A 14,127-nucleotide genomic window follows, 5' to 3' on the forward strand; every position below is an offset into this window, starting at 1 on the left:
GGGTGATACTGTCAGTATGTTGCCAAACTTACTCCTTGTTTTAATTCTGCTCTGCCCTCCTGAGGCTTTACCAGAGTATCAGGCCCTAAAAAAAGCATAGGGAATATCAATAGGGATTCTCACACATCAGCAAAGTGTATCAACACAACTTCTCTTGAGAAATCCTATATTATAATGATTGACTGGAGAGAGGAATATTTAGTTTTCCTCAGGGATGAGCCCCCTAATTGGGTTATCCCATACCAAGTGGTCCACCCTGAAATCGTGTGTGTGTGTGTATGTGTGTGTATAGAATCAATACTGAATTAACTCAGCGGGTTGTATTCATGCATATATGTAGCAATAATAACTAGATAAAAGAGGCTAAAATTTGAGAGCAATTGGGGCGAGGTTAGAGGGAGGAGGAATGATGTAATAGTTTAATTAAAAATTAAAAAAAGAAATAACTTGGAATGCAATTATTCCTTAAGAGTTTACTTCACTTGTGAGCTATTAAATGGAAAATCCAGTAATTTATTTTAAAATAATGTTGCATGCTTTATTTTTAATACCAGAAATTTTTGAACTGAAATGCTTCTCACCTGTCCATATTTATTCCTTTTAAATAAAATATAAGCTATTTTGTCATAAGCGCTGATAGAGTCCTTAGATTCCTGTTTGGCTCTACAAACCTAGCCGTAATTATTTTTTTTAGTTTTAGAGTAGCTATGTGGCATTAGACTGTCTATTTTAGACAAATACACTACTAGTAAGTACAGTATATAATACGACTTTAAAATTTATGCTGGGCATGGTGACACCCTTTCGTAAGCCTAGCCCTTAGAAGGTTAAAGGCAGGAAGGATCAGCAGCCCCAGTCGTGGCTATATGAGGCCCCATCTAAGTAAAATAAAATTTAAAATCCATAAAACAAAAATTACATTAACTTTATGAATGCTAAGGCTTTTCTATTTTCAAAATACCCTTGATTTTTGTGCAAAACCAAAACACAGCAGTTAATTTCTTACAGCTATAATTTGTTAATAAGTAGTTTCATGTTGATTAGTATTATTTATGATTTTTCAGTAGTGCCTTGTAACGATATTTTGTTTTTGTTTTAACAAATGAAGTTTGTCTGAAAATCAGAGTGCAGAGCTAAGCCACTAGGAGCCAGGGAATGGCGGCGCACACCTTTAGTCCCAGGACTCGAGAGACAGGCAGAGGGACCCTCTATTTAAGGCCACTCTGGGCTACATGAGATTGCTCTGTCTATAAGAGAAACAGCTCACACAAAGGTGATCCCAGCACTTGGGATCCCAGGCCTTTAATCCCAGCACTAGGGAGGTGGAGACAGGAGTGATATGGCTGGGTGGAGAGAGAAATGTAAGGTGGAAGGAGACAGGAGCCCAGTGCAGTCTGAGGTTTGGTGGAGACAGGTGCAGTCTGGGGTGCAGTCTGAAGCAGTCTGAGGACAGGATCACCCCTTGGGTCTGAGCATTGGTAGAGGTAAAAGGTCTCTCTAGTGGCTGACTGCTCTGCTCTGATTTCAGCTTTCACCCCCTAATAGCTAACTCTGGATTTTTATTATTAAGAACAATTAGAATTTGTGCTGCAATGCCTTGCCTATTTTGTAGGTTCAGATGATAAAACAAATCATTTTATAGCCAATTAAATTATAAAATTTAGAAAGAAAATTGCTACCCAATTTTTTGATAAATTATCTATGATATGATTTATCTCCCAGATACATAAACAGAGCCTCTTTTAGCTTACCTGCTACTGTGTGTGTGCACTAACCCACCATTTCCAGGATCATATGCAGATGGGCATAATAATTATATACAGCTGGGAGGGGATGCGCGGGAAGTATGTCATGGCTGGAATCTCAGATGAGACTCTGATGACCTTCCTCACATGCTCCTTCCTTAAGGAAACACCAGCAGGGCTCCTCGCGATGCTTGAGACTCCCCAGCTGCTCTGGCTAACGTAGAAATGGCTGCTGTGTGGAGGCACAGTGTTCTGTAAGCACACTCCTCCTGATTTAGTCTCTCCAAGGAACAGTCTTGGGCTTGGCTAGGGAGTGAGCCTGAATTCAGTCCTAATACAACCCGAAATAAAACAATTATAAAACAGGATATTTTTCATACAATGTCCTGTTTCAGTATTTTCTGTAAAGAATGTCTGAGAGAAACTGAACTATTCAATGAAGAGGAGTGACAGATTATTCCTGTACACATTATCAGGCACATTGTGGAACAGGCTATTATGTGTATTATGTGTATCAAGGTATTATGTGTCCTACAAAACCAGTTTCTCCTTGAGTTCACCTGCAAGGCCAGAACTGTGGGAGGATCTGGGGAGCGCAGGGTGCAGTTTCTGGTTTTGGCTCAGTCACTTGGTAAGCTCTGTGATGTTATGCTAGTCATGTATATCCGCTGGAACTCAATTTCTTCAGCCATAAAATGAAGGAGTTTAATAAAATGATTCCAAGTATTGATATCGCTTAGAAAATGATAGAGTTGGCTCAATGAAGTTGAAATTGAAATTTAAAAGCTTTAAAATGAGTATGGTCTCTGATTCTGTGTGTATGTGTGTGTGTGTGTGTGTGTGTGTGTGTGTGTGTGTGAGAGAGAGAGAGAGAGAGAGAGAGAGAGAGAGAGAGAGAGAGAGGAGAATCAGGTTCTCACTTAGTTTCTGTTGCTTTAACATGAAGGAAATATATTTGGCTTACTGTTCTCAGGGTTGAGAACTCAATGTCATGAGCATTTTTGTTCCATAGTGGATGATCAAAGAGGATGAGGGGGAGGTTCCCTTAGTAACAGCTCACTCCCAAAGCAGCACTGATTCCTAATGTACAACCTGTGAACATCTCTTAATGTTCTAATGTTCGCTACTCTAGCAATGGAAATTAACCAAGTGTAGATGTACTGTCCTCATATCCCTAAATACATGTGAGATGCAAGAAGGAACAATGTGTGTGCTTCAAAAGGAAATCAGGAGGCAGAATTTAAGCCAAGTTTAAATACAGTTTATACTCAGAGTACTTCCTTACCTCATAAAGGAATTATGGTTTGGGGATTATGTTTCTGCATCTGTGAATAACAGTTCCATGATTTTTTAAAAGATTTATTGATTTTATGTGTACGAGTGCTCTATCATGTGCACGTATACCTGCATTCCAGAAGAAGGCATCAAATCCCTTTATAGTCATTTATAGATGACTATGAGCTACCATGTGGTTGCTGGGAATTGAACTCAGAACCTCTGGAAGAGCAGCCAGAGGCATCTATCCAGCCCTCCATAGTTGTTCTTATGAATTTTTTAAAATTTCATTTAGGTGAATCATGGTTTTAGAAGAAACTGGCGACCTTTCAAGATGACAGGCTGTATATTTCTTCTTTGTCTGTGGTTCCTATTGTGAAACTCTAGGTCAGAACTCCAAAAGGTCCTACCTAAGAGCTTAGGCAAGTTTGAAACTTTTGGAAATAGTGGAAATCATTCTTGTCAGTGTGTCTGCTTGGAGCTTACTTGTCAGAGAGTATTCACAGAAAACCTGTCTTGTCAATGTGTCTGCTTGGGGTTTACTTGTCAGAGAGTATCCACAGAAGATCTGTCTTGCTTCTGTTTCTCAGAGGCGCATGCTTTTGGAGAAACAGGTTTCTACAAAATGTCACTGTTGTAAAATTACTAAGGAGAGAAAAGATGTTTACTGCATTAGTGACAATAGTATAAACTTGTTAAATTCCCAAGTCTGGATATTAAAGCTTGTAGCAGTGGAGTCTCCCAATTGCTTATGATAGTTTTTAAGTAAACTTCAGAACAACTCTGAATTGTTAAAGTAGTCAGAATAGGAGCTCATGTTCCAAAAATTGCTGATTGAATTAGGACCATTGAATAGCTATGATGCCAAGATGAAACTCACCTTTGAAAGACCTAAGGGTATTTAATCACTAAGTAGCAGGACAAATTTCTGAGAACAATTTATTATAATAGCGAGGATTTGTTTGTGTCAATATTTGGGAATTCTCCTTTTCTTTTTGTATGACTTGCGTGAGTGCTTGTCTGCTATATGATAGTGATAAAATTCTCTTCCTCACAGAACCAGAGTGAGAGATTTGCGTTCCTCGCAGAGTGGTATGACCCCAACGCCTCGCTGCTGCGCCGCTATGAGCTTCTGTTTTACCCTGCAGATGGATCTGTTGAAATGGTAAATGAGGGCTAGAAGATGGTTCAGTTGGTAAAGTGCTTGCCGAGTCTGATGCTTAACATCCAGGTAAAATGTCAGGCATAGTGTGACCTGCCTGGAATCCCAGCACTCTGGAAGCAGAGATATGGGGCTTGCTGCCTGGATGGTCTGGCTGATGGGCAAGCCCCAGGTGCAGAGAGAGGTCCTGTCTCGAAAAGTAAAGTGAGCCAGGGGTGCACTCAGGAGGCAGAAACCGGGCCAAGTTTTGGTTGATGCCAGCTTGGTTTGCATAGCAAGTTGCAGGCCAGCCAGGACTACATAGTGAGACCCTGTCTTGAAATAAAAACAAAAACAAAAAACTCCCCCAAACAAAAAGCAAAAATAAATAAACAAATAAATAAAAGTAAGGGATACAGCTCCTGAGAACAAGACCACCTTTGTCTTTCATGCCTGTTCATGGACGTCTGCTCATACATGGGAGCTCACACACTGAAAAGTAGCCTTTGTTTGCTTAAAAATTAGCAACGTTATTTCATATGGGGCAAGGAGAAGAATAAGACTGCCTTTGGTGTGGTTGGTTTTGAAATTGTATTTGAAGATAAAATTTTCTTTCTTTTTTTAATTGAAAATATATTTTTTTCATACAGTATATTCTGACTACAGTTTTCCCTCTTCCAACTCCTTCCAGATTTTCCCCACTTCCCCACCAACCCCTTTCTTTCTCTCTTTCATTAGAATACAAACAGGCATTTAAAAATAAAATAAAAGCAAATCAGAATATAACAGAACAAACAAACAAACAAACAGGAAAAAAAAAGCCAAAGGAAAAAAGCACAAGGAACACAAACACTGAGATACACACATTCGTTATACACAGGTGTCCAGCTTGCTAGATACACTGGTGTAATAGTGGCACAAAGGTGTGGGAGTAACCAACCACTGTCTGAAGAAATATTTTTATTGGAATTCTTTTTTCTTGGTGTTCATTAATACATCAATACATGAAGATAACTTTGTGCTGGTATTTTTTTTCTGAGTTATGTGGTAGACAGAATTTTACTACATAATCCAGACTAGCTTCTTACTTGTAATCCTGTCTCATCTCAAATGGGTTTATAAATGTGCACCTTCACACCCAACCTTGTTGTAGGCTTCTAACCAAAGTATTTCACAAGTTTTGACATTAAAAATATAGGAACAGCTTAAACTTGGTGACATTTGACTATAATTTCAATACTTAGGAGGCTGAGGCAAGAGAATCACAAGTTAAGGTTGCCTGAGCTGTATAGCAAGACTTTGTCTCAAAAAAAAAAAAAAACTGACCTAGAGAAATCTCTTAGTGGGTAATAACACTGGTTGTGAAAGCATAAAGTTCTGAACTTGAACATTAAACACCTATATAATAGCTGGGCATTGTTCCATGTGATACGCCAACATTGAGTGGCAGAGACAGGCAGCTCCCCAGAGTTCTCTGGCTAGCTAGCCTGGCTTAAAGAACAAACTTCAGGTTCAGTGAGAGACCCTGTGTCAATAGAAGAAGGTAGAAATGACAGGGGAAACACCAGATCAGGCCTTCTCATGTATGCATGTGGGCATGCACACCTACCTACACGCATACGCATGAACATGCATATAACACACACACACAATATTCACATACACACACACACACACGAGATATATACAGTGAGACCCCAAGTTGAAGTGGGATAACTGGTATTTTAGATTAATCATATTTGATAAGTGGTTCTGGGCAAATGGATATTATAGTTATAGATATTATTGAAAGTTGGTGTCTGTATAAAAAGTCAAACTGAAGAGGATCTAAGAGGGTCCCTTTCTTTGTGTTCCTTCGTTGGTAATCTCTTTAAAAAGTCAGCCTATTTGGGAGTGGAGGGCCTAGAAGATGGCTCAGTTAAGAGTGCTTGCCGCTCTTGTAGGTCCCAAGTGTGGTTCCCAGCACCACACTAGGCAGCTCACGGCAACTGTAACTCCAGCTCCTGACAAGCCAACACCTCTTCTGACTTCTGCACCTGCACTTACATTACATACCCACACAGAGACATAAATACACATAATTTAAATAAAATACAATTTTTAATGAGCTTACTTAGTATTGGAATGTGTATGTGAAAATAAGGAATGTGAGAATCTGTCTGTCTCTGGTTCATAGATGCTGAAACAGCTTGGCTAAAATAGTCTACTCAGGGTATTTTAAAATATATATTTTTATTATTACTAGATTGGATTTGGAAATAGAGATTTTGAGTATAAAATATTATTTGTGTGTGTAGTTAAGAAGTAAAAGGGTCAGATAAACTGAAAACCTTTTCTACCTCCCAGTAAGGTTAACATTCTTTGTATGTATTTTTCATTGCGTTTGGTTCTAGCATGATGTAAAGAATCGTCGCACCTTCTTAAAGCGGACCAAGTATGAGGACCTGCGCTTGGAAGATTTATTTATAGGCAACAAAGTGAATGTCTTTTCTCGACAACTGGTGCTGGTTGACTATGGGGACCAATACACAGCTCGCCAGCTGGGCAGCAGGAAAGAGAAGTAAGAAAACAGTTCTGCCGTCTTTTCCATGGAAACATCACATGTGACTTTGGCTACTAGCTTCTGATTTCCTACTTCTCGATGGGGTTGTCACAGTACACTTCTTTCCAGTGGGCCCAATATAATGTATTAACATTTTTTAAATAGTTTGGAACTGATCTGGGACTTGTTCCTGATTAGAATAACAGTGATAGCCATAGTCTTGGGAGGTGATTATTTTGAGGGGAGGAGGGTGAGAAGCTTTTACACTCTCCTTTTTTATATTTCTCACTAAAATCAAAGACTGTTTGAGCATGAACTCTTCTTCCTAAGGATAGGCATGGCTTTGGGAGAGAGGAAGTAATGATGTTCGAATCATCATAAACTTAGAAGACAAGTTATTTCTTGCAAAACTGAAGGCTTTGTGGAGCTGTTTGGTGTTGATGATAAAAGATGGGTTAAATAACCACCCAGTTAGATGAGCCAGGGTAAAATGCTAGTCAAAGGGATGAGTATAAAGAAAGATAGAAAGGCGGGAATTCCTGTCCAAAGTTGAGAAGGACTGTTATTCTGGTAGAATAAGGTGGTGGCTAAAACTTATAAAAGTTTAATTACTAAAATAATGGTCTGAATAATTACGGAAGTAATAAATATGAATAGGAAATAAGAAGTGTGTGTGATTAATAGAAAGGAGTAATGCAGGCTGGGGGCAGCTAAGTTGGTAGAGTGTTCGCCTAGAATGGACGAAGCCCTGAAGGCCCGGGTTTGAACCCCAGCACTGTGTAAAACTTGGGGAGGGGCACATATATGTTATTTCAGTACGTGGGAAGTGGAGGTAGGAGGATAGGAGTTCAAGGTCTTATTAGGTTACATGGGGAGTCTAAGGTCAGCTTGGACTTCATGGGACCCTGCCTTAAAAAATAAGACAGGCAATGGTAGCGCTCACCTTTAATCCTAGCACTCACGAGGTGGAGGCAGGCAGATCTCTGTGAGTTCAAGGATGGTCAGGGCTGTTACACAGAGAAATTCTGTCTCAAAAAACAAATAGATAAATAGATAGACATATAAAGTAAATAAATGAATGAATGAAATTAAACAATAAATAATAAAGCTCATAGACAGTCCAAGTCAAGAATGGAAGATTTAGGGGCTGGAGAGATGGCTCAGTGGTTAAAAGCACTGGCTGCTCTTCCAGAGGTCCTGAGTTCAATTCTCAGCAACCACATGGTGGCTCACAACCATCTGTAATGGAATCTGGTGTCCTTTTTTGGCCTTCAGGCATACATGTAGACAGAACTCTGTGTACATAATAAATAAAAAAAAAGTCCTTTTAAAAAAGGAATGGAAGATTTAGAAACATCTGGAGTGAGATGGTGAATGAGAAGCTGCCTCAAAGTGATGCACTAAATGAAACAAGCCAAGATATCAAAGAATAGGCTCAGTTCCAAAAGAGAAAGATCAGGAGAACATCAGAAATCACAAAGAAAGAGCTTGCTTTGGGGACTTTTATTCAGCTACATATAGTGAAATTCTGATATCTGCAAGAAAGTAGATAGAACTGGAGGTCATTACATCAAGTGAAATAAGCCAAACTGATGAGAGATATCATATGCTTCCTTTAATATGTGGGATGTAGGTAGATGGATGGATGGGTGGGAGGTTGGGAGATTAGATAGATAGATAGATAGATAGATAGATAGATAGATAGATAGATGAGTGTAGAAAAGGAACTAGGGAGGAGAGAGGACTGGAGGGAGTGGGGAACAAGAGAGCGTTCATGTATGTCATGAAAGCAGACAGACTTTTGGGGGATGGGATTGGGACTAACAAGAAACGAGTCACCGTTGAGGAGGGCCGGGGTTGTAAAAAAGAACAGAGTATAATGATACGAAAATATCACTATGAATCACATTTTATATACTAGCTAAGAAAATTTTTTAAAAGAAAATGGTGTCAACTTTAAAGTGTGGGGGAGCAAAAAGGGTCACCCAGTGGGAAGGTGTTGACAGAGGTATCTGTCCCGCCAGGTCCCACAGCCTTTCGGTCCCAAATAAACACACAGAGGTCTACATCAATTATAAACTGGTTGGCGTATTAGCTCAGATTTCTTATTAACTCTTGTAATTTACATTAATCCATAATTCTTGTCTGTGTTAGTCACGTGGCTTGGTATCTTTATCAGTGAGGCATTTTCATCTTGCTTCCCCTTCATCTGGGTGATGACTACAGACTCAGCCTTTCCTCTTCCCAGAATTCTCCTGTTCTGGTTGCCCTGCCTACACTTCCTGCCTGGCTACTGGCCAATCAGCATTTTATTAAAGCAGTACAAGCAACAAATATTTACAGGGTAAAAGACCATTGTCCCACAGCAGGAAGGAGTGGGCAGCACACTGCTCCACTGTGGCTCCCTGGCAGAGTTGGCAGGAAGGAATGGGAGCAGGGAGGGACAGAAGCCTCGTCCAAGTTTTAAGCCAGGTGGCGCTGGTGAGAAGACATTGGCGTTGTCAAGTGGAATATATGTTTATGAAAGGGTCCAGCCCGAGGAGGGAGAGATGGCAGGGGTGGGTAAGGGTGAGAGATGAGCAAAATTCAATGCTGTATGTTATGAGAATGTAATTGTGAAACCTAGTGCTCTGTGCAGTAAGTAAGATAAAGTTTAATACCTGAAAACCAAAGAGTCATGAGAATTCAAACATAGGAGGCTGGATAGGACCTGGACATGATCTTCTAATTCCATTTTACTTTATCTCTATGTCTTTTATGACACTGAGAAAGTATCTTTAAACATTGTAAGGGCCTAATCTGTGTCGGTTGAATGAATTAATAAATTACAAACTCAAGTGTATCTGCTTTTTTCTGTATTTCCTTCTTATCCTCAAGTTATGACTTTTGATCTAATTGATAAGGAAGTTGGAGTTGTTTGTCACTAATGTTGTCTATTATTGATCTTAGTTCATAGAACTGGCATGTCCAGTAAGTGTTGAAGACACGACTGATTGATAAAAGACATTGAATGCAAAAATGAAAAAAGAAATGAAACTTTAAGAAAAAAACGATGCAGAAAAGCCAATCTGTCTCTCTTGTTCACAAAAAAATGTCCTACGAACATTTATTGAATGAATGAGTGGGATTATGACATTGCAAATGCCTAGTATATAAAGGAGTGAAAATTCCTTACCCTTTATTTACAGTTCCTTTCTAATTCTTAACATGGTTTGTGCTTAGGTGGTGATGGGTCAGATCTAGAGGGATTGTCTCGTGAGAGACCACCACAGGGGCAGCTGTAAAACTGGGAAAGTCCGACAGTCCAGACCAAGAACATCATTTATTCTTATGAGATCTTATGAGATTCTTATGATGTTAAAAGTCAGCGAGAGTAAGGAAATAGCGTCTGTAGCTCTGTGCAGGCATGTGTTCGTGCATGCGTTGAAGTGCTTGTGTGTGCATGTGCGTGTGTGGGTGCCAGAGGTTGACACTGGGACCTTCCTCTGTCACTCTCTCCTCCCCCTTGTGCTAGGATTACACGCACACAACCACCATGCTCAGTTTGTAATTCAAGCCCTCATGCTCGCGTGGAAAGCACTTTACCAACTGAGACATATCTCCAGCCTCTGTAATCCCTTTTATGAGTGATAAATATCTATAGCTTCCATTCCTTGTAGGTAATGATGCATTCTAGTGTTCTGGCTAGTTCTGTGAAAACTTGACATATGCTAAAGTCTCCTGAGAGGACGGAGCCTCAACTGAGAAAATGTCTCCATGAGATTGAGTTGTAGGCAAGCCTGTAAGGTATTTTCTTAATTAGTGATAGATAGTGGAGGGCTGTGCCCACTGTGGGTGGTGCCATCCCTAGGCTGTTGGTCCTGGTTCTACAAGAAAGCAGACCGAGCAAGCCATGGGAGCTAGTCAGTAAGCTTGACTCCTCTGTGGCCCCTGCATCAGCTCTCACCTCCAGTTTCCACCCTATTTGAGTTCCTGTTCTGATTTCCTTCAGTGATAAACAGCGATATGGAAGTATAAACAAACCCTTTCTCCCCATGGTGTTTCTGCTCGTGGGGTTTCATCACCATAGAAACCCTAACTGAGACAGCTAGTCACTGTCTTAGAAGGGCACTTTGCATAATCATCTCAACACACAGCAACGTTAGGTTTTCATTTCAACTCGGAAAGGTAATCTGAGAAGCTGGGATTAATAATCTGACTGGAGCCAAGTGAAAATAAAAATGGTCCTAACAATTGCTTTTTCTATCTTTTAACTCTGATTTGTGAGGAATGAATGTTCTTAAACTGATCCTATAGGATGGTAAAGTACCTTGGCCAGTCACACTTCTAGACAGTAAAAGGAAACAAACTCTGTTACACTTTAGTAGTCTAAAATGTGTCTGGGTTGTTTTTTTTTTTTTTTTTTTTTTTTTTTTTTTTTTTNTTTTTTTTTTTTTTTTTTTTTTTTTTTTTTTTTGCTACACTTCTAATCCATATGCTGACTAATACAGTTGAATGGGATGAATTTTAAACTGGATATATTTTCATGTGAATAAATATTGAAGTATTTGACCTTTGTAAATATAGTTAATGAAAATGCTTGCAGTAGTATATATTCCATTGAGTTGAATTATTTTATCATTTTCTTTTCTGATTCTTTTCTAACTGCAAATGAGTAAATAATAGCAGTCATTTGGATGACTTACAGAAACTTCTGAATCTAGGAATCTCAGCTTACTTTATGTGTCCATTGCCCTAAAAGGGAGTGCGAGGATTCCGAGCTGCATTGAAGGTGGTATATGTGCTTAGGAGGGTGTATCTGTGTTAGAAGGATGTATCTGTGTTAGAAGGTGTATCTGTGTTAGAAGGATGTATCTGTGTTAGAAGGGTGTATCTGTGTTAGAAGGGTGTATCTGTGTTAGAAGGTGTATCTGTGTTAAAAACGTGTATCTGTGTTAGAAGGTGTATCTGTGTTAGAAGGGTGTATCTGTGTTAGAAGGTGTATCTGTGTTAGAAGGGTGTATCTGTGTTAGGAGGGTGTATCTGTGTTAGAAGGTATTATCTGTGCTTAGAAGGTGTTTAAGAATGGCCTAGGAGAAAGACCTAAATCTCTTTTCAATGTTTAAGTACATCCAAATAATTACAAACATTTAACTCAGATAGTCATCGTTAATGCATTCTGTCTATGGGCTCTCTTTTTAATACTGCGGAATTCTGTTCTCTCCTATGAAGCAACTGTGCGTTTCTGTCTCAGCACTCGGGAGACAGAGGCAGGCAGATTTCTGTGAGTTCAAGGCCAGCCTGCAGAGCTAGTTTCTTCCTTCCTTCCTTCCTTCCTTCCTTCCTTCCTTCCTTCCTTCCTTCCTTCCTTCCTTCCTTCTTTTTTTCATTCCTTCTTTCTTTTTAATTAGATTTTTTTAAACAAAAATACCAATCCAAATTTCCACTCCCTCTCCTTCTCCTGTTCCCTCCACACATCCTCCCATCCCACCTCCCTCTAATCCTAAGAGAGGGTAAGGCACATTGCTTTGTGGAAAGTCCAAGACCCTCCATACTACATTTAGACTGAACAAGGTATACATCCAAAGAGGATAGGTCAAGAAGCCAGCACGTGCAGTAGAGATAAATCCCAGTGCCACTGCCAGTTGCCCCTTAGTCAGCCCCAGCCATACAACTGTCAGCCACATTCAGAGGGACTAGTTTGGTCCTATGCTTGTTCCTTCCCAGTCCAGCTGGAGTTGGTGAGCTCCCATTAGCTAAGGTAGGCTGTTTCAGTGGATGAACCCTTCATGGTCTTGACCTTTTCGTTTATATTCTCATTCCTTCCACTCTTCAGCTGGACCTTGGGAGCTCAGTCCAATGCTCTGATGTGTGTCTCTGTTTCTGTTTCCATCTGTTGTGGGATGAAGGTTCTATAGTGATATTTAAGATAATCATCAGTCTGACTACAGGGCAAGGCAAGATTGGGGCCCCCTCTCCTCTATTGCTTAGGGTCTTAGCTGGGGTCATCCTTGTGGATTCCTGGGAATTTTTCTAGAGCCGGGTTTCTTGCTAACCCCATAATGGTTCCCTCAATCAAGATATCTCTTTCCTTAATCTCACTGTGGCACAGTGGATAGTGGATTGGACTTCTAGTGCAGAGCCAGTTTCTGGGCAGCCAGGGATACACAGAGAAACCCTGTCTTGAAAAAAAAAAAGTTTTCAGTAGAAGGATTTCTCTGTCACCAACTCTTGCCAGACAGGGAAGGAACCAGCATGGGTCCAAACTAGTCCCTGTGAATGTGGGTGACAGTTGTATGGCAGGGGCAGACTGCCAGGCCACTGGCGGTGGCACTAAGACTTGTTCCTACTGCTTGTACTGGCATTTAGGGAACCTGTTCTCTTTGCTCAGCCTGAATGTAGTGGGGAAGGCCTTGGACCTTCCCCAGGGCAGTGTACCTTACCCTCTCTGATGGGGGGTGTGGGGGGGTGGAGGGAATTGGAGAAGGAGGAAAAGGGAACTGGGATTGGTTTGTTTTCTTTTTAAAAAAATAATAAAAAAGAAGGATTTCTCTGAACAACTTGGCTGCTCTTACTAGTTAAAATCTTCACAGAGTGTTTTTGTCCAAACCACAAGTTGCCTGGGAGACTGTTGTCCTTTATCCGTGAAGTGAGCACATACTTTATGCTTGCAAAGAGAACGTAAGAGAATTCACAAATTGGCCGTTGTTTAAAATGTATTGTTGTGTACTTAGGACAAGCATGAATGCATTTTGAGCCGTTTTCGTGGAGGAGCATGTTTATTCCTGTCAGTCTGCTGCTTTCAGAGAGCCTGGCATGGAACTGACACGCCCCTTGCACAGTGCCCACACTGCGTTGTCTAGGATGTTGTGCTACAGCAGGCTGCTGGTCGTCTACTCACAGACAGGTCTGCTGCCGTTTTGCTTAGAGTATGAAGCCTCTGAAAGACATTCTGTATGGCTCAGGGAGAATCGTGGGTTTTCAGATATCCGCATCTGGCCTGCCTTAGTGAAACCTGGCCAGTCTGCTTTCTCGCTGTCCACTGAGAAGGCGAATTTATCATAATGGTTTTCATACTGTTTCCTCTTGAGACTGCATATAATAAGTGCTTGTTTCTGTGCTGGCAGGGAGATGGCTGTGGGAGCTTCGGGACTGAGTGCAGGGCTCTGGTGGACCCTTTTGGAAGACGAAAAGGCATGATTTCATATTTAAAGGATAGCATGGCACTTGATATTCACATGTATTGTTGGGTCAGAGGGCATTGGGGTGTTTGTGTTTTAACCTTGCCATGAATAGAGACCCAGTAGAAGAATTTATAGTAACTTTTGTGTCAGTGCTGAGCTGGAAGCATGGCTTGAGAACACTAAATTTCTAGTATATTTAATGTAATTTCTTGGGGGATTAGTTTTCTATATAAAACTATCTTATAGTACATAGACATTTTT

General features: G+C 40.4%; 1 protein-coding gene across 7 annotated transcripts in view; it reads left to right on the forward strand.

Moving 5' to 3' along the window:
* The window catches only part of Nme7 (NME/NM23 family member 7), a 141,180-nt gene that overhangs the window by 21,326 nt on the left and 105,727 nt on the right, over window positions 1-14,127 (forward strand). For 5 of the 7 annotated variants that reach the window (XM_050158276.1, XM_050158269.1, XM_050158270.1 and 2 more), the window contains exons 3-4: window positions 4,078-4,185; window positions 6,555-6,721. In XM_050158276.1, coding sequence (XP_050014233.1) covers window positions 4,078-4,185; window positions 6,555-6,721 — 275 coding nt within the window. The remainder of the gene's footprint in view (window positions 1-4,077; window positions 4,186-6,554; window positions 6,722-14,127) is intronic. The other 2 variants (XM_050158274.1, XM_050158275.1) reach the window with 1 other exon arrangement.

The sequence above is a fragment of the Alexandromys fortis genome, unplaced genomic scaffold, assembly GCF_014885135.2.
Source record: "Alexandromys fortis isolate MF-2015 unplaced genomic scaffold, M_Fortis_MF-2015_v1.1 scaffold_97, whole genome shotgun sequence".
Taxonomy (NCBI): domain Eukaryota; kingdom Metazoa; phylum Chordata; class Mammalia; order Rodentia; family Cricetidae; genus Alexandromys; species Alexandromys fortis.